This window comes from Sus scrofa, chromosome 14 (genome assembly GCF_054392235.1).
Source record: "Sus scrofa isolate SSC_HxYL_T2T_F1_AM1 chromosome 14, Sscrofa_HxYL_maternal_Yorkshire_Landrace_v2.0, whole genome shotgun sequence".
In the NCBI taxonomy this organism is placed as follows: Eukaryota; Metazoa; Chordata; class Mammalia; order Artiodactyla; family Suidae; genus Sus; species Sus scrofa.
In genome coordinates, this window is record NC_139396.1 from 163,972,370 (window position 1) to 163,993,169 (window position 20,800).

The window sequence follows — 20,800 nt, forward strand, 5'->3', positions numbered from 1 at the left end:
GCATCCCACAAGCCCACGCCTGGCTCGGAGCCCGCCCCCGAGCTCCGCCCTCCGCCGGCGGCAGCGCTGTGCGCACGCGCGGGCCGCCCCCGGAAGCTTGGAGCCCGGAACGCTTGTGCCGGGTCTCGGGCCGGCCGGAGGAGTCCGTCGCCGGGAGCGGTCCGCGGCGCCATGCAGTTGACCCCGCGCGCGCTGTGCGCCGCCGGCCGGGCCGCCTTTCGGGAGAGCTTTCCCGTGGGCGGTCGCGACGTGGCGCGCTGGTTCCCAGGCCACATGGCCAAGGGTAAGGTCTGGCGGGCCGCTGCGGGCCGCACCGTCTACCCGGCTCTTCGTGGATCTCCCTGGAGCGGGGCGGGCGGGGGTTGCGGGGACCTGGTGCCTGGTGCCCGGCAAGGCCCTTCTGCCGCTCGGTTCCCGAAGCTTCGGTTCCCAAGTATGCGCTTAAAGATGTAATTTCCTGAACATTTTGAGAACTAAATGAAGTAGGGGTGCGAAGGCACTTTCGAAGTTGTAGTCAGCTTTTTAATCACCCAACACCTTTGAGACTTAGGTCGAGTCGTTGTTGTCCTCTACCTAAATCCCTCTGGGAATACCTTTCCGTTCATTTGTCAGAATTTGGCCCCAGGAAGACGTTTGGCAGGGGTCCAGCCGGTCTCACCGTGTCGGATTGCCCGCTCCTTCTGCGGTTTAGTGTGTGCGTTGTGCGTGATTCCCGGCGCGCCTGCTCTGCAGGGCTCGGTGCTGAGCGCTCCGCGCAGAGCTTAAATACTGCACCCAGCGTCGCCCACTTGTGGAAGCGGTGGAGGCGGACAGGCTCTGGCCCCACCCTGTGATGTGCAGCTGCCCCTCAGGTCCGGACCTGAGCAGCTCTCCCCCTGCCCCCGAGCCCCTAGGGTTGAATTTGAAGGAGGTGCTCAGCAAATAGTTATAAGTTATTGTTTCTTAGAGCACTGCACCGAGATGTATTCTTTTTAGGTCGTTTATGATGGCGTGTCATTCTTTTTTTTTTTTTTTTTTTTTTTGTCTTTTTAGAGCCGCAGCTGTGGCATATGAGGTTCCCAGGCTAGGGGTCGAATTGGAGCTGTAGCTGCTGGCCTAGGCCACAGCTTAGGGCAACGCTGGATCCTTAACCCACTGATCGAGGCCAGGGATCGAGCCCACGTCCTCATGGATACTAGTTGTGTTCTTTAACCACTGAGCCATGACGGGAATTCCTGATGTGTCATTGTTGACAGTTCGACTTAATTCCTCTACTGGTGTTAAAAGGCCATGCCTCCCTTAAGCGTCCTCTTTCTCTTTCCCAGGGCTGAGGAAGATGCAGAGCAGCCTAAAGCTGGTGGACTGTATCCTCGAGGTCCACGACGCCCGGATATCCTTTGGTGGTTGTGACATTGCCTTTGTCCTGTTCTGGCCCAGAGCTCTTAAAACTCAAGGATTTCCCAAGTGAGGAGCATAGAGTGTCTTTTCTTATGTTAATGAGGTGATTTTGAGAAGATCCTAGGTCATCCTAGAGGGGGAGCTGGTTGCGGGGGGAGCCAGCCTGAGGTGGGAGGGTTAGAACTTCGATTCTCACCCCCTGACCTCAGGGCAGGGAGAGGGGCTGCTGATCGAGTTCACTCACCAAAGGCCAGTGATTCCTTCTGTCGGGCCTACAAGATGAAGCTGCCGTAAACCCCTGACGAGTCAGGTCCTGGATGCAGGTTGGCGCCTGGGTGGAGATGCAGGGAGAGTGACACGTGGACAGCTTGGAGTCTCTGAGTGCCCTCCCCATGTCCCCACCCCTTCCATCTGACTGTTCCTGAGTTAGGTCCTATTATAATAAGTCTAATCTAGTAAGGTACGTCTTTTAATTCTTGAGCCCTTCTAGCAAACTAATTTGGCTAGAAACCAAGGAAGGGGTTGTGGGAACCCCTGATCTAGTCATTTGGTCAGAAGTGACAGGTGACAACCTGGACTTGTAACTGGTGTCCAAAGTGGGGGATGGTGGCAGCCCTGAGCCCTTAACCCGTGGGAGGAAATGGCATCTCCAGGTAGGTGGTCAGAATTGGGTTTAAGAGTGGGACAGCCACCTGGTGGTGGGGGGAACCCCCCAACCACACCGAAATTGGGTGCAGAACTGTGGTGGGGAGACCCTCCTGAGTCAGGCAGCGCTGGAGACACAGTAGGAAGCATCATTGCCTTGTTGCCATCAGTCTCTGCGGGTCCTTTGCTCTGGTCCCATCAGTACTGCAGGTGACCTGCAGTGTCACCTGTCATGGTTATTGGCCTCGGAAGCCACGGTTCTCAGTTCTCAGTTACACACGAGAATTCCCCAGGAGGATTTTGTAAATACCAATATCGGCGCCCCTTTCCAGGCCAGTCCATCGGAAGCTGCCCAGTGACACACAGGTAGCATCGTTTGTCTCAGACTTCCGCCTGGCAGGCCAAGCCTTCCGACCCAGGCCAGCAGCAGGGTTCTCCATCGGGATACGAAACCTCAGTTACAGTGTTCCTGCCAACCAGGCTGCGCCTGAGGCATGAACTGGCCGCAAGCAATGGCCCCGTTCGTGATGCGTAGTCTCTTCAGACCTGCTTTTGTTGTATCTGTTTGAGTTACACACTCAGATTCTCCTCACATGACGAAGGTGTTGGTTGGGTCGAGGGTGAGGAGCCATTTCAAAGGCTTGTTGGAATTTCTGTGAAAGGTATTGAGTTTCTCTACCTTAGGCTGAATATATCCATTCCTGGGAGATCTCAGGCCAGTCCGAAGGCTTTACTGGCAGTTATATGTCTGACTATTGTAAGCAATGAAGCCTGCAATTACTGTCCCATGTCCCGTGATGAGAGGCCACTTCTCCTCCTTTTGGTGTCTAGATGTTCTAATTTCTCACCCAGGGTGGCCCCGTGAGATTCAGGAGGCCTTTGATTAACCTCTGAGAGTAGTGCTATACACGGGACGTCCCTTTAGTGTATGGGTGGGGACATAGGGGCTTAACTGGGTGCCAGGACCCAGAGCTTGGGAATGTCACAGCTGGACACGTAGGAGACAAGCACCAGGTTGGAGCTGAGTGCTCCCTGCCTGCTTGTCTGTGTGGGTGTCATGGAGACAGGACCCTTCAGTGAGCCCCAAGGGCCCCTGGCTGGGGGTCTCCACGGGGTCTGCAGAGGGTGGCAGTGGTGGTTTGAGATGGTATCAGGCAGGGCTTGAGAGCAGGCATTCCTTTTGAGTCATCAGATCATTTTGAACCTTAGCAACTAAACGATCTGGTCGTAAAACCTTCCACCGAGCTTTGTTTTTTGTTTTTGCCACCATCTGTTGTTCCTGCTGAAGCCACGCGAGGGCCACTGCCTTGCCTGTCCTCTGCCTCTGGTCCACAGGAAGCAGCTGGGAAGGGATTTTGCCTTAATTTTGCCACATCCCACTTTCGGGCCGAAACCCTCTGTTTCAGGAAACTCTTGGGCTTAAGCCGCACTTGCTAGTCCTCAACAAGATGGACCTGGCGGATCTGAAGGAGCAGCAGGTAACGCCCTTTGCTCTGTGGGGGTATCTCACTTAATTTATGATCCAAATGAATCCGGACCTGTGCCTCCCAGAGGAGGTGACCAGGTCGTGCCCTGCCTGGTGGCCGTCGGACTCGAGGCTGTGAGCACTTGGAACACGGCTGCTGCTGTAGAACCGATGTCCATGTGTTATTTCATGTTCATTCACTCTTTTTTTTTTCGTCTTTTTTTGCCTTATCTGGGGCCGCGCCCATGGCATATGGAGGTTCCCAGGCTAGAGGTCGAATCGGAGCTGTAGCTGCCAGCCTATTCCACAGCCATAGCAACGAGGGATCCGTGCCATGTCTGCAACCTACACCACAGCTCACGCAACGCCGGATCCTCAACCCACTGAGCAAGGCGGGGGATCGAACCCGCAACCTCATGGTTTCTAGTCAGATTCGTTAACCACTGAGCCACGGCGGGAACTCCATTTACTCTTGATTCAATTGCCTCATGAGGCTAGTGGCCGTCACCCTGGAGAGTGCGGGCGGGGAGACCTGACACGGCTGCAGTTGCCCCCTGGGTGTCCTCGCTGGTCAGTTTCTGCCCTGGCCCGTGGGCTGCCTTCTGCTCAGGGGTGTGGCAGCTAGAAGGCAGGAGGCCCAGGCAGCGAAGGGGCTGCTCCAGGCCACGCCAGATGGACAGTGGCCGTTTTCCCCGAGGAAGAGAAGCACGTGGGCTTGGGACGCCTTGCTTGTAGGATGTTCCGCTCTGCTTTTCTTTTCTTTTCTTTTCTTTTTTTGTCTTTTTGCCTTTTCCAGGGCCGCCTCCCGCGACATATGGAGGTTCCCAGGCTAGGGGTCTAATTGGAGCTGTAGCTGCCGGCCTACACCACAGCCACAGCAACGTGGGATCCGAGCCGCGTCTGCAACCTACACCACAGCTCATGGCAATGCCAGATCTTTAACGCACTGAGCGAGGCCAGGGATCGAACCCGCAACCTCATGGTTCCTCGTCGGATTCGTTAACCATGGCACCACAACGGGAACTCCCTGTCTGCTTTTCTTGCTCTTGTCAGATCCTTCGTAGACAGGTGTCAGAATCTTGATTTCAAGCTTTTTTTGTCCTTACAAATTGTTACCGTGGAGCTTTTCCTCTCGCAGCAGCAGGAATGCATTGTTAGGTTCTTAGTGGGCCGTGGCGTGTGGAGGTATTTCAATCCCAGCCACAGGCCTGTACCATGAGGTTTCCAGGAAAACGCAAGTGCTGAAGCCGGAGTCTTTGTCTGTTGAGATCCAAGAACAAGGCACTTCCTGTCAGCATCCACCTGGCCGCGCAGGCTACACACCTGCTCCTTTGAGTCCGTCCTGCCGGCCGTGAGCCTCCTGAGAAGCACCACGGGTCTCACCCCGCGGGCGGCGTCCTCAGCGTCACAAGCTTGCAGTTGTTCCAATGAGTTGAGACTCAGGTCTTATCCACCGATTGCTTCTGCTCCGAAATGCTCATTTTTGTGGAACGCTGGGCACATTAGGTGACCTAACATGGGGACATGGGGTGTCCTGGTGGGTGGCAGCTGGAGTGTTTGCCCTCCTCTCAGGGGCTGTGGCCAAGGGTTGGGGCGGAGAGGGGAGGAGAAGCCCCCAGCCTGGCCTCCGTGTCTGCCTCTGTGGAGAGGTGGGGCGTCCTGTGCGAACGACACACTTGAAGTGTGGCTTCTCGTGTGTCTTTGCGATGGCCTGTGCCTTGCTCTACATCGTCCTCACAAATAAAGTAAAACTAACGGAATTAATAAATGACTTCCTTGTGGTAAATGGGTCGCAGATCAGACAGTACGGTGTTGGTTTTAAAAACACGAGTCCTATTTAAGGCAGTAAATTGATAGTAACCTCAATTTACTTTTGAGCTTTGTTTCCTTTTGGGCCACGCCTGTGGCATGTTGGAAGTTCCCCAGCCAAGGATCCAACCTGCGCCACAGCAGTGGCCCAAGCCACTGTAGGGACACTGCCGGACCCTTAACCCACTGCGCCACGAAGAACTCCTCCCCTTAGGCTTTTAAACTATATTCCACCTACCCTGTAATTGGATTGGGTTCAAACCTGGCTTTAAGTGGAGCTCAGCCCGCCAGAACGCACGGGCAGTGGCAGTGCTAAAGAAGGCCACGCCTGTGGCGTTTCAGTCTGTGGTGACTGAGTGACCTGGTTTGGCCTCCTTCCCCTGGTGCTCACATGGAGCTGGCTGCTCAGGGCCACCCTGGGGCCAGGCCGCCCTCCGATGGCCCCTCAAACAGCCTGCGCCATCCGTGGTGCTCTGCTGCCCGGAGGCCCTGCTGCAGTGGCCCTGGGCCCGCGAGCGCATCACACAGCCCCCGTTTCATTTCGTGTTTAAAACGGAAGTGTCTCGTCTCTTTCAGAAAATTATGCAACATTTAGAAAGAGAAGGCCTAAAAAATGTCATTTTTACCAACTGTGTAAAGGATGAAAATATCAAGCAGGTAGGTTTTTCCTGTTTTGTGCTCTAAAGCGTCTGCATCAATTCCTTAAAGAGAACCTTGAACCACTCTGTGCTTCTGTAAGAAGCAGGGTTCTGGATCCAGCCCGTATCCACTCGGGTTCCGGGCACACGCACCTGCCGGTGCCAAGAGCAGCCCGGGCCCTGGACGGCGATGCCGGAGGGAGGAGAGGCAGGCTGAGGCGGGGATCTGGGGCCGCCTGCCTGGTTTCTTCCGGGTGATTTGAGAATTTCACCAGCTGCTGTGCGTCGCTGTTAGAAAGTGGTGGCCATCAGAGCTGCCTCCCTCTGGGGGCTCTCCTGCCCGGTCCTGGTGGAGGGAAGGGCACCCCCGACGCTCGTGCAGCCCGAATCGGGGATGTGCTTGGAGCCGAGCTGTCTGGTTCTGGATGCTGAGGCGTCCACCTTGGACGCGAAGGGGGGCTGGCCTTACAGGACAGCGTCCTCCGGCGGTTGACTGGTTGCAGATCATCCCGAAGGTCACGGAACTGGTCGGGAGCAGCTGCCGCTATCACCGAGGAGAGGTTGGTGGGCAGGGCCCAGCTGCTGGGCCGCGGTGGGCCGCGGTGGGCGGGTAGGCGGTCCCCCAGCGGCCCTTGGTTCTCGGCAGGTGGGGTGGGCGGCCTCGGTGCGGGGCCTGCCCTCCTGCCCAGCTGGCCTGAGCCCCGCCCTTGCGCCGGCAGAGCGTGGAGTACTGCATCATGGTCATCGGAGTCCCCAACGTGGGCAAGTCCTCGCTCATCAACGCCCTCCGGAGGCAGCACCTCAGGAAAGGTACTTCCCCAGGGGCACGGCGGTGGCGCGCTCAGCCCAGGCCCCTGCCGCCGGGGTCTCCATCATCGGGAGGATCCAGCCGCCGGCCTGCTGTGCAGGCTGCCGGTGAGACAGCCCTTCCTTCATACATTCCACGCTCAGCTGCTCTCCCTTTAAAATTAAATGCTTAGTTACAATGTTCAGTGCGTAAGATGACTGTCCTAGACGCGGGCCGTCTTGTCTTCTCACGTCTCTGTCTCTGACCCACGGCGCTCAAGGCACGTCGTGTGCGTGGGGCGAGCGGCTGGGCTGGAGGCTGGGGAAGGAGCCCCAGGGCCGCGTCCTCCATGCCTGTCCTCGGCTGCCGGCACCCCTCACCCGGCCTTCGCTCTCCCCCGGCGTGTGATCGTTCAGCACCGAGTCTGTGTGGGCTCGTTTTCTGCGTGCGCTCGTCCTTCGTGCACCAGCCTGAAGACAGGGCTGTGCTAAACCGTCATTTCTCTGGCGGTTTTGCGCCACTTGGATTTGCCGTTACAGTCGTCTGTTCTTTTGTTTATTTTTCTTTAATCGTGGCTTTAAAAATCATCATTGGTGGAGTTCCCATTGTGGCTCAGTGGTAGTGAACTTGACTCGTATCCATAAGGAGGATTTTTGCTGTTTTGTTTTTCTGATTTTTGCTTTTTAGGGCCACACCTGCGGCATACGGAGGTTCCCAGGTTAGGGGCTGAATTGGAGCTTGCAGCTGCTGGCCCATGCCACGGCCACAGCAACGCAGGATCCAAGACACGTCTGCGACCTACACCACAGCTCACGGCAATGCTGGATCCTAAGCGAGGCCAGGAATTGAACCCACAACCTCATGGCTGTGAGTTGGATCCATTTCCGCTATGCCACAATGGGAACTCCAAGGACGCGAGTTTAATCCCTGGCCTTGCTTAGCAGGTTAAGGATCAGGCCTTGCTGTGAGTTGTGGTGTAGGTCGTAGATGTGGCTTGGATCCCGCGTTGCTGTGACTCTGGTGTAGGCCGGGCTGTAGCTCTGATTGGACCCCTTGCCTGGGAACCTCCACATGCGGCAGGTGCAGCCCTAGAACAAAGACAAAAACCGAAACATCGTTGGCATTGAGGGCATGTGCCACGCAGGCGTCACGCCTTCTGTGTAGACGTTTCCATTCTCTCAGATGGAAGCTGCAGGGTGGATAGTAACTTGCCTCCCAGCCCTGGCCCCACTCTCCACTTTGTGTTGTGAGGCTTTGGGTGCCTTGGAGCCCCAGTTCCCCAGGGCTGGCCTGCTGGGTCAGGCTTGTCTCACCGAGGCCACTCTGAGGGTCCCTCCGTGTGCGGCACGAGGCACAGTTTCCTTCCCTCCGGAGGATGAAAAATAAGCCGTGTGCACGGACCACACTTGGTGTGTCCATCTGCACCGAGGGATGCGTGTCCCTTTACGTCTGCGTGGATCCGGCAGAGGGCGGACAGTCTGCCTGGACCACCCTGAGCTGGACCTGGGGCGGCCCAGGCTCGGGATGAGAGCGAGGGTCTGGCCTCGGCCCTCCTTGCTTTGCACATGTCTTGTGGCTCATTCGTGGCTTATCTGCCTTTGTATTGAATCGACACTGACACCCCCCTCCCGTCCTGCAGGAAAAGCCACCAAGGTGGGCGGCGAGCCTGGGATCACCAGGGCTGTGATGTCCAGAGTTCAGGTGGGCCTCGCCGCCCCTTCCCTCCGCGCTGTCCGTCCTCACGCCAGCCTGGGGGAGGGCACGTGTCTCCCTCTTAGAGAGGAGGAAGCAGGTCCGGGGCTGCAGCCCCGGCTTGAGGGCCGCTGGGGGGCGGGGCGGGGCCGGGGCGGGGGGTGGTCAGGCGAGCCCGTGCTCCTGAAGTACCTTCACTTCCTCCTGCAAAGAAGACCCTGGGCCCCTGCTGTCGCTCGTTCTCCACGTCACGTGGGGTGGGGTCCTCTGGGAAAGCCAAGAGCTCGGTGGCAGTGACAACACCTGGCGGGCAGGTTCCCGGGGCCCAGCCGATGGCCTGGCAGGAGGGGCTGCTCGAGGCTTCTCACACAGCTACCTGAGCCCCTCTGTGCCCACAGGTGTGCGAGCGGCCGCTGATGTTCCTGCTGGACACCCCCGGGGTGCTGGCTCCTCGGATCCAGAACGTGGAGACGGGCCTGAAGCTGGCCCTGTGTGGTGAGCCGGGCCCCCAGACCCCAGGCCGGGTGGGCTGGGCCAGCCTTGGCCAGGCTGCTGCAGAACCATGCAGAGCTGTGGCACAGGACATCTCGGGCAGTGCCAATGGTCCTGGTCCACAGCGGATGCCCTGGCACCCTCCGAGCCCAGCAGAACCCTCGGCCAGCCCTGGAGGGGGTGTCCTCTTCCCATTTGACAGGTGGGGCTGGGAGGCCAGGTCTGGCAGCCTCAGCAGGCTTCCCCAGCGACCCACCGGTGCGCCCACCGCTCACCCTCGGCTGCCTGTTCCCAGGAACCGTGCTGGACCACCTGGTGGGGGAGGAGACCCTGGCCGACTACCTCCTCTACACCCTCAACAGGCACCAGCTCCTGGGGTGAGTGCGCGATGTGGGGCCTTCCTCTCCCGCCTTCGCCGCATGTAACGGGGCGCCGGCCGGCAGCCTGCCTGTCACCAGAGTGTGGGATCTGAGACTCTGCCGTGCGGGTACATCTGTGAATCCGGTGCCCACCCAGAAACCCCCGGTTCTTGTGGTTCTTGTGCTGCGTTGACAGCGCTGCTCGCTGTCGTCCCTGAGCGTTTCACAGGAGCAGAGCCAGCTCCCTGCCCGGCTTTGTTCCGGGAGTCCTCCGCGTTCTAACCCTGCTCCCTGCTGAGGGCGCATCCTTCTGCTCCTCCACTGCCGAGGGCAGTGTGAGCGCCGGTGGCCCCGGGCCCAGGGTGTCCTTGGTCACCTTGAGGTCGTCAGTCCCTGATTTTTCCCACAGAACCAGCTCTTGGTTTCACTGACTTTCTCGTCCTCGCTCTGCCTTTTCTTTCATCTGGACTCTCGCGCCTGGATCTCTCCCGTGTCTGCGCTCTGCAGACTCTGCTCCTGCCTGTACTGTCCCGGGGAGGAGGCCCCGCCCCAGGATCTGTGTCTTGTCGGCAGCCCTGGCAGGAGCTGCTTCTGCTTCCAGGCTCTGCTGTTGGGCGCAGAACCCTGCAGGAGGTTGTAGGCTTCTCCTGGGGACTCGAGGACCTGGCCTTCTTTATTCTTAGAATATTCTCTGCTCTGAACTCTGCCTCGTGCGTTCAGCTTTCCTGTCGCCTTACGCTGAGCATATGTCTTCACACTTAAAATGTGTTTATCGGCTGCCTGTAGGTGGGCCTTGCTTTGTGCCCAGTCTGGCCCTTTCTGCGTTTATTGTAGCATCCAGACCGTCGGCACCCGGTGTGCTCGCTGCCGTTAGGGTTGCACTTGGCATCTTGCTGTAGGCCCGTCTGTCCTTCCCGTCGCCCGCTCTTTCTCTTCAGCCTTTCTTAGATGAATCGGGAACTTCTTAGGATGCCCCTTTGGTAGTTCGTCACCTGTAACCAGGCAGGAGGCTGCTTTAGGCTTTGGAGCGCATCTCAGGCGATACCTCGCCCTCCTCGTCCTCAGCTTTGGGCTGCGTCCTTGTCACACATTTTGCTTCTACGTAGCAGACATGCTGCCACGTTTTCTTTGTACGGGGAGGCCAAGTGCAGGCTCGGTGCCACCATCCGCTCTCGGCCTCACCTCCCTGCTCCTCGTTGTGTGTGGGGGCTGGCTTTTCCTCGGGGTATCTTCTGTCCAGGGATCGCCTCTGTCACTGACTGGCATGCAGGCCTGCTGCTCGGCTGAAGATGTGTGTGTTTCACCTTCATCTGTGGAGGCTGCCACCCTGTGTGCAGAATTCCAGATGGACAGCGGTCCTCAGTCCTGCAGAGAAGTCTGGTGTTTCTGGCCCAGTCCATGGCACACGCTGGTTCCCAGGCTGGGAACTGAACCCACGCCACAGCAGTGACCTGAGCCGCTGCAGTGACGCTCCCTGCCTGCTGTTTGTTCCCTGTGTTTACGCCCCTCTGGCTGCTTTGACGACGTGTCTTTGTTAAGTTCTGAGCAGTTTCTGATTGCAGGCCCTGGTGTGTTTTTCTCTTGTTGCTGCGTTTAGAGCTCCTCGCGCCCCCATGGCTCGGGTTGTGCCTTTTACAAATTCTGATGATTTGTAGCCATTCGGCGCAGGGGGACTCTGTCCCCCAGGGTCTGGCTGGCGCCATTTGTCCCCATTTTCTGCAGGAGGCGGGGCTCGGGCACGTGTGGGCGGGAGGCTTCCCCAGGGCCTCTCGGGCTCCTGGGCACAGAGGGGCCCGTGGAGCTGCTGCTCTTGGAACTCTGATTGTGGACCCGTGTGCCTTTGGCCTGTCGTTCCCCGAGCCGGGGGCTTTGCTGCTCGTGCGGTCCAGGCACTCGGCCCGAGGGCCCGTCCAGCCTCTCCCTCCCCCTTGCCTGTCTGGACGTGCGACTGGCTTGCCTCGGCAGCACACACTCGGCTGGGCTGCTGACCCGGGCCCGGGCCGCTCAGGGGTGGAGGGGACGACGCCCGTGGGCACAGCCGTCCGGCTGCTGTGCCCAGGGCTGCAGCGGCGGAGCTGGGTCACCCAGGCCCACGCGGGGAGGTCGGGGAGCAGGTGTGACCGTGCCGGCCGCCCTGGCTCCCGCCGGCTGACTGCCTGCCTGGCAGGTACGTGCAGCACTACGGCCTGGGCCAGGCCTGCGACGACATCACGAGCGTGCTGAAGCAGGTGGCCGTGCGGCTGAGGAAGACGCAGAAGGTGAAGGTGCTGACCGGCACGGGTGAGACAGGCCCCGGGCTGGGCTGAGGGCTCAGGGCGCTTGTCCAGGCTCTGGGGGCGAGGGGGCCGTGCTGCCCTCCAAGGGTTCTTTGTGGATGAGCGGCACAGACACCCACCCGGATGCCCCTGAGGCGGGCGGGCTGGGCCCCACGCGGGGCTCCCTGCTCACCTGCCCTCCTGCCTCCCCAGGTGACGTGAACGTCGTCCAGCCCAACTACCCCGCGGCCGCCAGGGACTTCCTGCGGGCCTTCCGCAGCGGCGCGCTGGGCCCCGTGATGCTGGACCGCGACATCCTGCAGGGCGTCCCCTCGGTGGAGCCCTGACCCTGAGGGCGTCACCCCTGCCCTCGGCTCCACGGCTACGGGCTTGTCGCCCAGGAGCCCCCGTCCGCCAGTTCCTCGCTGGTCACTGTGCGCTCGCGTCTCTGCTGCACAGCCCGGCCAACGCCTGGTGACAGAGACCGCGCCTCGGCCCTGGACGTCCCTGCCTGCCCGGCCGGGGGAGGACGCTCACTCACGTTCAGGGAGAGCTGCTGTTTCTCAGGAGTTGAAACTGTAGCCTGTAATTGTGGAATTTTAAATTAAAGGCCCGTCTCTGCGGTCGGCCCCTTCATCGTGCACCTCCGTACCTCCCTGGGCCCCTGTGTTGAGGCTCTTCTCAGGGAAAAATGCGACCCGAACCGCTTACGCCGGAGGATCTTGTGTTAGTTCCAGACACAGTGGCCTGGGTCCTGCAATAAGGACCAGTCTCATTGCCAGCACAGTGTTTATTTCACGACTGAGACGTGCGCACACACAGACATGAGGTCCCGAGTGGCTGTGGCAGAACCCAGGGACCTGTCCGCTCGGTGCCTGGGGCCACTCTGCTCACAGCCCAGCTGGCCTTCCCACTGCCTCCCAGCACCTTCTAGCTAATGGGACAGCGGGGTCATTCCCCCAGGCAGCGCCCAGCCTCGTGCCTGCATCTGAAGGGCTCAGGAGCGTTACCCACCCCGTTCTGGAAGGGTGGCGGGGGTGGGCGGGCCGCATCTGGTCAGCAGCTGCAGCCCGTCTGTGTTCGTGGCGGCACAACCTTCCTAGAGTCTGCAGGGCACCTCCCCTTCCTGTAGGCGCCCTCCCAGGTCCCGCTGCCCCCATGCTGCCCCAGACCCCTTGCGCTTGCCTGTCCTGAGGTGACCCACCCCCAGCACCGCCTGCCTCTTGCTGGAACCCTGGCCAGTGCAGGTGGGAAGTGTTGCAGGCTGGCGTGCGGAATAGCTCGATGCGAATATTTCTGTAACATCCGGAGCATGCCAGCAGCTCACACGGCAGGGTGGCCTGAGGGTTGGGACCAGCCGCCGTTTGTCTGGGTGGGTGTCCGAGGCAGAGCATAGCCAGGCTGGGCCCGCCAGGGAGACCTCAGTCGCCTAAGAAGCTGCCCTGACGGGTCCCTTGTTCAAGACTCTGATGTGGTCATGCTATATCTAAGGCCCTGGCCAGGGCTTGGCCACTGGCCGCTGGTCTTGGGAGCATTGAGCTTGGTCTGGGGTACGGAGGGCATCTGGGCGCCCCACCCGAGAGTGCTGGCAGTGTGGACACAGGCTGGTGGGGAGGCGCTCTGCAGCTTAGCGCCTGGCGCTTTGGAGGAAAATGTTTGGTCCAGGTCGCGAGGACAGCTCGAGACCCACCTTAACTGGAGCCATGTGCCACCTGCGGGGGCAGAGGTGGCAGGGCTTGCAGGGGATGCCGGTCCAGAGGCCCTGCAGCCTGGCTAGCTGGTGAGGGCAGATTCCAGGAGGCAGCCCAGCTGAGGGTGATGCTCCGGTGAGCACAGGGGAGCCAGGCCCCGGAGCAGAGCTGTCCTGCTGACCGAGGCTCTCAGGCCGGAGGGAGCCAGCAGAGGCCCCCAGTGGACCAGGCTGGCCTTGAGGGGAAGGCACCCGAGAGGCAAAGAGCTGGCCTGACTGGCACGCAGGTTGGCGCTGGATGCCAGAGGCAGACCCTGGTCAGAGGCTGCTCGGGGCTGTGTCCTGACGGCCCTCGGGGCTTGGGGGACACTCAGCTGCTCTTGTGCTGTCCTCTGGTGGACAGGCGCCCTCCCCTCGGGCAGTCCTTGCTGGTCGCTGGGCCCCGGTGTGGCTGGCCTGCCTTCGGGACCTTCCTTGGGGCCAGGCCTGCTGTGGGCCTGACTGGAACCCCAGGTCCTCCGTGGCACCTTGCCCTCAGCGGAGGGGCCGCCCACCACAGCCGCTCTCCAGGGAGGAAGCAGCTGCTGCCCGAGGACAGGCAGGCGCTCAGCTGAACAGGCAGGCGCTCCGCTGGGAACGTGGACCTGGAGCTCAGAGGAAACGGAAAACTTGAAGTTTAAACAGTGTTTTGTTTTGTTTTTCCAAAATAGGTCCAGGAAGAGTGAAGTGACTTGTTTCAAGTCAGGGCAAAGTGGCTCTAAGGGAGCCCCTGGCAGTGGGTCTTGCTGAGTGTCTGCCCGGAGGGGGTCACTGCCTCTGGGCTGAAGGCGGGCGGCAGTGTTCCAGGCAGTTCCTATGGGCGAGGGTGTCCTGGGAGCCATTGGAAAACCACGGGGCCATGCTCGGGCTCTCAAATCCACACGCTGGCCTCTGCACAGGCGGCTAGCACGCTCCGTCTCCCCCCATCCTCAAGTCCTTTGTGCAGGGGGGCCGCTTCTGCGGGAGAGGCCACCATATCCTCAGGGCTGTGGCAGAAACAAGCCCAGCTTGAAGGCCCACCTCTCTGCCTGGTGGTCAGCACTGTCCACACCTCTCAAGTGTCCAGGGTGGGGTTAGGGGAGCTGAGTGGCCCGAGCAGCCTGGTCCTGGCACCTCTCCTTGACCAGCTCTGGACGGAGGTGGGCAGCTGGCAGGGCTGGTACAGGGACTGCAGAACACCTGCCTTTCGGCTGGGGGTGACCCTGACCTCCGGGGGTAGGGGGGGGGGGGCTGGTGGCCTGGGAGGTGGGAGGTGGGAGGTGGGGAGGGGCTTGAGCAGAGGTTTAGACAGGAGGCGGTGGTAGGAGAGACTGCAGCTCCCAGGCAGATGTGGACAGGGGTTGCCCACGCAGCACCTCTGGGCTTAGGGGCCGCGGGCAGCGGACAGAAGGCACGGCCTTTGCGGTGGACCTCAGGGCCTGCCAGGAGGGCGTGGGCTGGGCGGCAGATCTGCCCTGGGCCCCAGCCGGCCCCAGCTGGGTCTAGGGCCGTAGCAGCCCCAGGGCGCCAAGGGCACCACCCAGCAGTAGGCAAACGGGGGCGCCGCACGTGCGCCCAGTGCCCGAAGTCCATGCCCGGTAGCTGTAGATGCCGCCACCCGTTCCGTTGCCACTGGGTGCCCCGTCCTCGTCGTCTTCCAGGCCACGCTCCCCAGGCCCCGAGGCCCTCCTCCAGCTTGAGCCCGCAGCCAGGCCGGCGGCCGCCCCTGCGGCCGCCCCCGCAGCCGCCCCCGCGGCCACGCGCAGGGAGGAGCCGGCATAACGGGGAGCCGGCCTCACTCGCACCCTCGGGGCCCCGCGCGCACCCCCGCGCAGAGCTCCCCGGGCGCTGCCGCGAGCCCCACCCCTGCCGCCCTTGGCCGCGCCGCTGTCGCAGAGGAAGGCGGCGGCCAGCAGCAGAGCCCAGCACGTGGCGGCCGTCCAGTTCATCTTCGGGAGCAAAACCTGCGGGAGGCCAGAGGAAGGGACCTCAGCTTATGCGAGGACCAGGCCCGGGGGCCGGCAGCCCAGGGCTTTAGGGACAGGGGTTTTGGGGACGAGGGGTAGGGCTTGGGGCCTGAGCCCAGGGGGCTTAAGGCTTGGGGACAGGGGTCAGAGCCTGGGGACAGAGGGCTCAGCATCTTGGAGGACTGACCGGCTCAGGGCTGGAGGGGACTGGGGCGAGGGCATTTTAAGCCTGAAACTAGGAAGGACGGGTGGCTGCCAGGAGAGGTTCAGCACCTAGAGGGCATTCGGAGTGGGGGCCAAGGATGGGGGGGAGGTGAGCACCCTGCGGTGGGGGGCGCGCAGGCCTGGGGAGGGGGCTCCATATTCTGGACTGCTCTGGAAGGACCACCTCAGGCCTCCGAACTCAGCAGGACCAGAGGCCACGAGGGGTGGGGCTGTGTCTCAGGGACTGAGGACCCCCGAGGACTCAGATCGGGTCTGGAGAGGGGCTCAGCCGGCGGCCCAAGCCCGGCTCTCACGGCCCCCTTTTGGGGCCGTGCAGATGCAGAGCTGGGGGTCTGGGCCCCGCGGGCTGGTCACGCTGTGCAGACCCCACACCTCGGGACCCAGCTTATGTCCCCTCCCGCCGCCTTGGGCCGCCCGCTCCCTCCCTGCCTGCTCCGGCGGCCTGTCGAGCGCTGGGGCGGGGACCGAGAAGGCACCAGGCCGGCTCCGGGCGCGGCCGTTCGGGCGGCGCCTCGACTCTCCTCCCAGGCCCCGCCCGGCGGCTCGCGGCGCCTCCATCCAGGGCCCCGCGGGCGCCAGCCCCCGCCTCCCCGTCTGCTCCCGCAACCCGCTGCCCGGCCTTACCAGCCTCGGGCCTCGGTCGGAACCCGGGCCAAGTGGCCGCTCCAAGGACCGCAGCTGATCAGGAAGGAGGGGCTTGTGGTGGAGACTCCGCAGCGAGTGAGGAGCCGCGGTGCCGGGGCTTTGCGTGGGGCCTCCGCCCTAGCATTGGGGGCGGGCAGACGCGGACGCTCTTCCCCCGGGAGACGGGAAGGGAGGGGACAAAGGCAGGCTTCTCGGAGGCGCAGCCCCTCTTCCAGCCAGCACCCCCATCCTCGCTGCACCCCGTCTTCCTTCCCACACCGCCCCCCAGCGCCCATCCTATTTCTCAACAGTCTGTCCGTCGTCTTCAGCACCCAGTGACCCCAACCCCTCTGCACCCCGAGCCCCACAGCACCTACCGGTCCCCCGGCTTTCCACACGCCATCCCATCCTACCCGCCCCAACCCCGACCTCTCCCACGCCACCTGCTCCCGTTGCTCATCTTCATCCCTTCCCAGGTGGATGTCCCAGACCCAAGAACCGCCGAGTTCAGCATCAGAGCCGGTTGCACTGCCCAGTGAGGAGAGGCCGGCTCTCCGGGGCCCCCTGGTGTCTGAGCCCCAGAGCAGCAGTCCCCCTGCAGGTCTGGGAGTCGGGAGAGGGGCCCCCTTCTCCCACCCGCTATGCTGCCGCAAGGGGACCTGGAACTTCCCTGCTCAAGCCGGTGGACCTCCCCAGCCCCTGCCGGGGCCACGTCTGAAGTGATGCCGTGCTGCTTTCCAAGGTTGGTTTGTTGTCTGGAACCTGCTCCCCTCCGACCCATGGACATTAGGCCTCCCCCGCCCCCCGCCTCTCCACCGGGTCCTCAGGATGGTGTCAGGCCGGGCATGGGGACCTCCTGACCTGCAGAGGGTAGTTCATGTGATCCCGTCAGGTCCTCAAGGCCCCAGAGGCTCCGCACCACGGCCCCACGCCCTCTCCTGGCAAGCTCAGTCCCTGTTGGCCTCAAATGCTGGCCGCGCACGAACCCCTGCAGCTGCGGGAGACCGGCCACTCAGGAGGAGCCCACAGCCCACAACAGAGCATGCGCTTAGGGCATGCTCCCCAACCCACCCCCACCACCAAGAAGAGGGGCTGGGCAGAGCCTGCACACAGCCTCCGTTCCCTTCATCCAGCCTGGATTGTGGGCGTGATGCTGGGAGTGGCTGCTGCCCTCTGAAGACTGCAGGCTGGACATGTGGGCTAGTGGGTGGGGGGGAGGTGTGGGGGGGGTCCTGGCTCCTGGACGCTGCGGACCGTCTGACTGCTTGTCCCTGTTGGGTTAAGCGATTGCTACCTGGATATTCTGTGGCTGCAGCCACGAGCATGTCTGAAGAGTTGCTAAAATGGAATTTCTCTACCAGAACAAGAAAGAGCCAGAAAATAGAAGATAAAATGCCACTCACAGTAACAACCAACTCTATAAATAACCGCCCACAATGCAAAGATCTCTATGCCAAACATAAAAATTATTAAGGAACGTGAAAGAAGACCTGCAGAGACGAGGCAGGAGGCAGCGGAACGTGGTCCTGAGAGTGACCTTGCCCCGCAGGTAAACCACAAGCTCAGAGATTCCAGTAAGAACCTCGGCGGAGGTTTTAAAGGAAGGTCACTGACTGGATTGTGTTCCTCCGCCAGCACCTCCTGATGTGACTGTGTTTGGAGATGGGCCTTTACCGAGGCGATTAAGGTAAAATGAAGTCATTGGCTTGGTTGTGACTGCCGATCAGGTCACAGACAGGCACCTGGGGACGACCACATGAGGACACGGGGCAAGATGGCAATTACAGGCCAAGGACAGTGGCCTCAGAGGAAGCCAGCTTGGTGACACCGTATCTCAGACTTCCAGCCTCCAGAGGGGTGAGAAAATGAACTTCTGGTGTATAAGTCGCCCAACCTGTGGCACTTTGTTACTGCAGCTCCAGCAGAGTAACACAGAACCCAAAGGTTTCTGAAGTCTGTACGGAAAATAAAGGTCAAATATAACCGATGTTGAAAAATAAGGTCAAAAAAGAAGTACTTCCTGTGCCAGCTATTAAGGTGTTGCCGAAGCCATGGTGAGGAAACAGCCCCATCTTGGCGGGACAGACAGGTCGGAATGAGAAGAAGGGTGTCCCTGACGACACACGAAAACATACATGTGGCCTGGAATGAACCCAGACCAGGCATTTGACAGGGAATGGGGAAAACTATGAGAAGAACCAGATGGAAATTCTAGAACCAAAAAATACATTAGCAAACAGATTAGATGGATAGAGTTAGTAACCAGGTCAGAAGGAGACCAAAGAGCAAAACAGAGCATGCAGAGCAGGCTGCTGAGAGGCAGGGACCCTGCAAAAGGCCCAGCATCCACGCTCTTTTGGAACCAAAAGGAGAGGAAATAAGAATGAGGCAGGTGAATGTTTAAGGAAATAAGAGCTGATAATTTAAAAAAAACTGATGAGAGAAAGCAAGTTGAATTCTAGAAGCATAGCAAACTTCAAGCATGATACAAAGAAAAGCCTACGCTGGGCACCCAACTCCAGAAGGAGGCCTTGAAAGCTCCCAGGAGTGGGGAAACCCAGTTACCTCAAAGGAGTAAAGACCAGACCCACAGATGACGTGCGAACGGAAACAAGGAGCAGCAGGCCAAGCAGAGATGGGGCTTTCGGAATTCCAGCTCTGGCTGCAGGGCCGACGGCAGAAGGCTGCTAAGAGGCAGCAGATCAATAACCGGGGCAGATTTAGAAAATCACTCAAATGGGTGTTGAAAAGGAAGCTGATAGAGCTGCATTACTGCAGATAAAGTAGACGTAAAGCCTTAAAGATTAAGCAAGAAGCATTCCTGGAGAGAAAAAGTAATAGTTCTTTTTTGGGGGGATTCTACTCTTATTTTGTTAACACTTAAAAATTTCGCTGACAATGCTGGATTCTTGAAATAGACATGGATGGAGCTAGAAGGGTGCGGTGTGAAACAGCAAGACATGCTAACAACATGGAAGGGTGCTGTACCCACACCTCTGAACACAGGTCTGGGGACAAGCCCCGCAAGCGGAAGGGACGCTCAGGACGCGGCAGAGGTCCTTGGTTGCTGACAGACTCCCCTTGACTTCAGAAGCAAGGCACACCAAGGAGTCTGCCAGTTTACAAAAGCCACTGACTTCAGGACCAACAAACAGGATTGGAAAGAACTGATTCAAGACTGGGGGGCCAGTCTGAAACCGACTAGGTTAGCTGGGGGCCATTGCAGCTGAAGGCCAGGGTCAGAGAGACTAGCTCATGAATTCTGAAATTGCTGGTTACCAGACAAGTTCCTAAGACGCTTTTCTCAAACAGAGGAAAGGTTATAATTCTTAATGACAAAAAGTTAAATTTACTAAGGTGATAAAACAATTCTAAATTTCAGGCACCAATGACATAACTTCAAAGTATAGAAGAGAAGGTTTACAGTGCAAAATCATTTACAGGGTTTAAAAGACCCACCAAGCACCGTGACACATTTGTTGATAAATACGTATATTCCTCCGAGGAGACACTGGGCACCAAGCCCTGGTGCTGTGGCGAAGGGAACGGTCTTGGCGTGTGGAAAGCAGTGCAGTCAGGAGCGAGTCAGTAAGTCAATGAGCAGGGCAGTGCTGGACGAAGTGCCAGGGAAGACCAAGAAGGCAGACAGACCAGGTAAGGTAACCCACATGCCACATGTAAGCGAGACCCAACAAGTTTTTTTTTTTTGTTTGTTTTATTTTTTTTTTTGTCTTTTTGCCTTTTCTGGGGTTGCTTCCGCGGCATGTGGAGGTTCCCAGGCTAGGGGTCTAATCGGAGCTGTAGCCACCGGCCTACGCTAGAGCCACAGCCACGTGGGATCTGAGCCACGTCTGCAACCTACACCACAGCTCACAGCAATGCCGGATCCTTAATCCACTGAGTGAGGCCAGGGATTAAACCTGTGTCCTCATGGATACTAGTCACATTCATTTCTGCTGAGCCACTGTGGGAACGCTAAGACCCGCCAAGTTTTAAATAAAAGGACATTTTTTGGGTCATGCCTGTGGCATGTGGAAGTTCCTGGACCAGGGATTGAACCCAAGCTATAGCAGTGACTTGAGTTGCTGCAGTGACAAAGCCAGATCCTTAATCCGCTGCGCTGCAAGAGAACTCTTAGAAGGACATTCTTGGAGTTCCTGTTGTAGCGCAGAAGAAACGAATCCAACTGGGAACCATGAGGCTTCGGGTTCTATCCCTGGCCTTGCTCAGTGGGTTGAGGATCCGACATTGCGGTGAGCTGGAGTATAGGTTGCAGACGTGGCTCGGATCTGCTGTGGCTGTGGCTGTGGCTGTGGCTGGTGGCAACAGCTCCGATTTAACCCCTGGCCTGGGAACCTTCACGTACTGCAGGTGTGGCTTAAAAAGAAAAAAAAAAAAAAAAAAAAGAAAGAAAAGAAAAAAAGGAGGCCATTCTTGTTTTGGAGGAAAGTTGGCAACTGCCTTTGGTGCCGCCTGGACGGGCTGGGAGCCCATAGTCCCCCATCTGGCTGGTTGAGGCAGGACTCAGGGAGCGCTCTGAGGAGCCGGGACCTCAGCGAGGGAGGCCTTCAGGGGGCTCAGGGACAGGGCACACGGAGCCCAGGGAGCCTGGCAGAGGGGCTGGCCGCCACAGAGACCAGCCAGGTCCCAGTTGGCCAGGGGTGAGACGGTGGAGAGGGACCTTCCTGTGAGCGGCCTCTGGGCCGGGGCGCTGTCCCCTGCTCGGGTGCTGAAGCTCCCCGGGAGAGGCGGCTGGA

At 59.7% G+C, this 20,800-nt stretch overlaps 3 protein-coding genes across 20 annotated transcripts; 2 read left to right on the forward strand and 1 right to left on the reverse strand.

Moving 5' to 3' along the window:
- Positions 1–139: 139 nt before the first annotated feature.
- Positions 140–12,155, forward strand: MTG1 (mitochondrial ribosome associated GTPase 1). Of its 18 annotated transcripts, none has more exons than XM_084997674.1 (11): positions 140–433; positions 1,305–1,369; positions 3,396–3,500; positions 5,873–5,953; positions 6,210–6,494; positions 6,654–6,744; positions 8,361–8,422; positions 8,812–8,908; positions 9,201–9,282; positions 11,432–11,544; positions 11,733–12,155. In XM_084997674.1, the coding sequence occupies exons 1-11, from the start codon at positions 172–174 to the stop codon at positions 11,864–11,866; spliced, it is 1,377 nt and encodes a 458-aa protein (XP_084853800.1). In that variant the 5' UTR covers positions 140–171; the 3' UTR covers positions 11,867–12,155. The 18 variants fall into 18 exon arrangements, with proteins under 18 accessions (XP_084853800.1, XP_084853801.1, XP_005671644.1 ...); XM_084997675.1 differs by having other exon boundaries at positions 6,438–6,494; XM_005671587.4 differs by having other exon boundaries at positions 140–283; positions 1,305–1,443; positions 3,311–3,500; positions 6,654–6,849.
- A 139-nt stretch (positions 12,156–12,294) lies between these two features.
- SPRN (shadow of prion protein) lies at positions 12,295–16,154 on the reverse strand. The gene is made up of 2 exons (XM_021073966.2): positions 16,044–16,154; positions 12,295–15,191 (listed from the first exon to the last, which is right to left on the reverse strand). The coding sequence occupies exon 2, from the start codon at positions 15,174–15,176 to the stop codon at positions 14,730–14,732; it is 447 nt and encodes a 148-aa protein (XP_020929625.1). The 5' UTR covers positions 15,177–15,191; positions 16,044–16,154; the 3' UTR covers positions 12,295–14,729.
- Positions 15,497–20,453, forward strand: LOC146397162 (uncharacterized). Its single transcript, XM_084997510.1, has 3 exons — positions 15,497–15,507; positions 15,658–19,876; positions 20,320–20,453. The coding sequence occupies exons 1-2, from the start codon at positions 15,497–15,499 to the stop codon at positions 16,580–16,582; spliced, it is 936 nt and encodes a 311-aa protein (XP_084853636.1). The 3' UTR covers positions 16,583–19,876; positions 20,320–20,453.
- Positions 20,454–20,800: the final 347 nt, after the last annotated feature.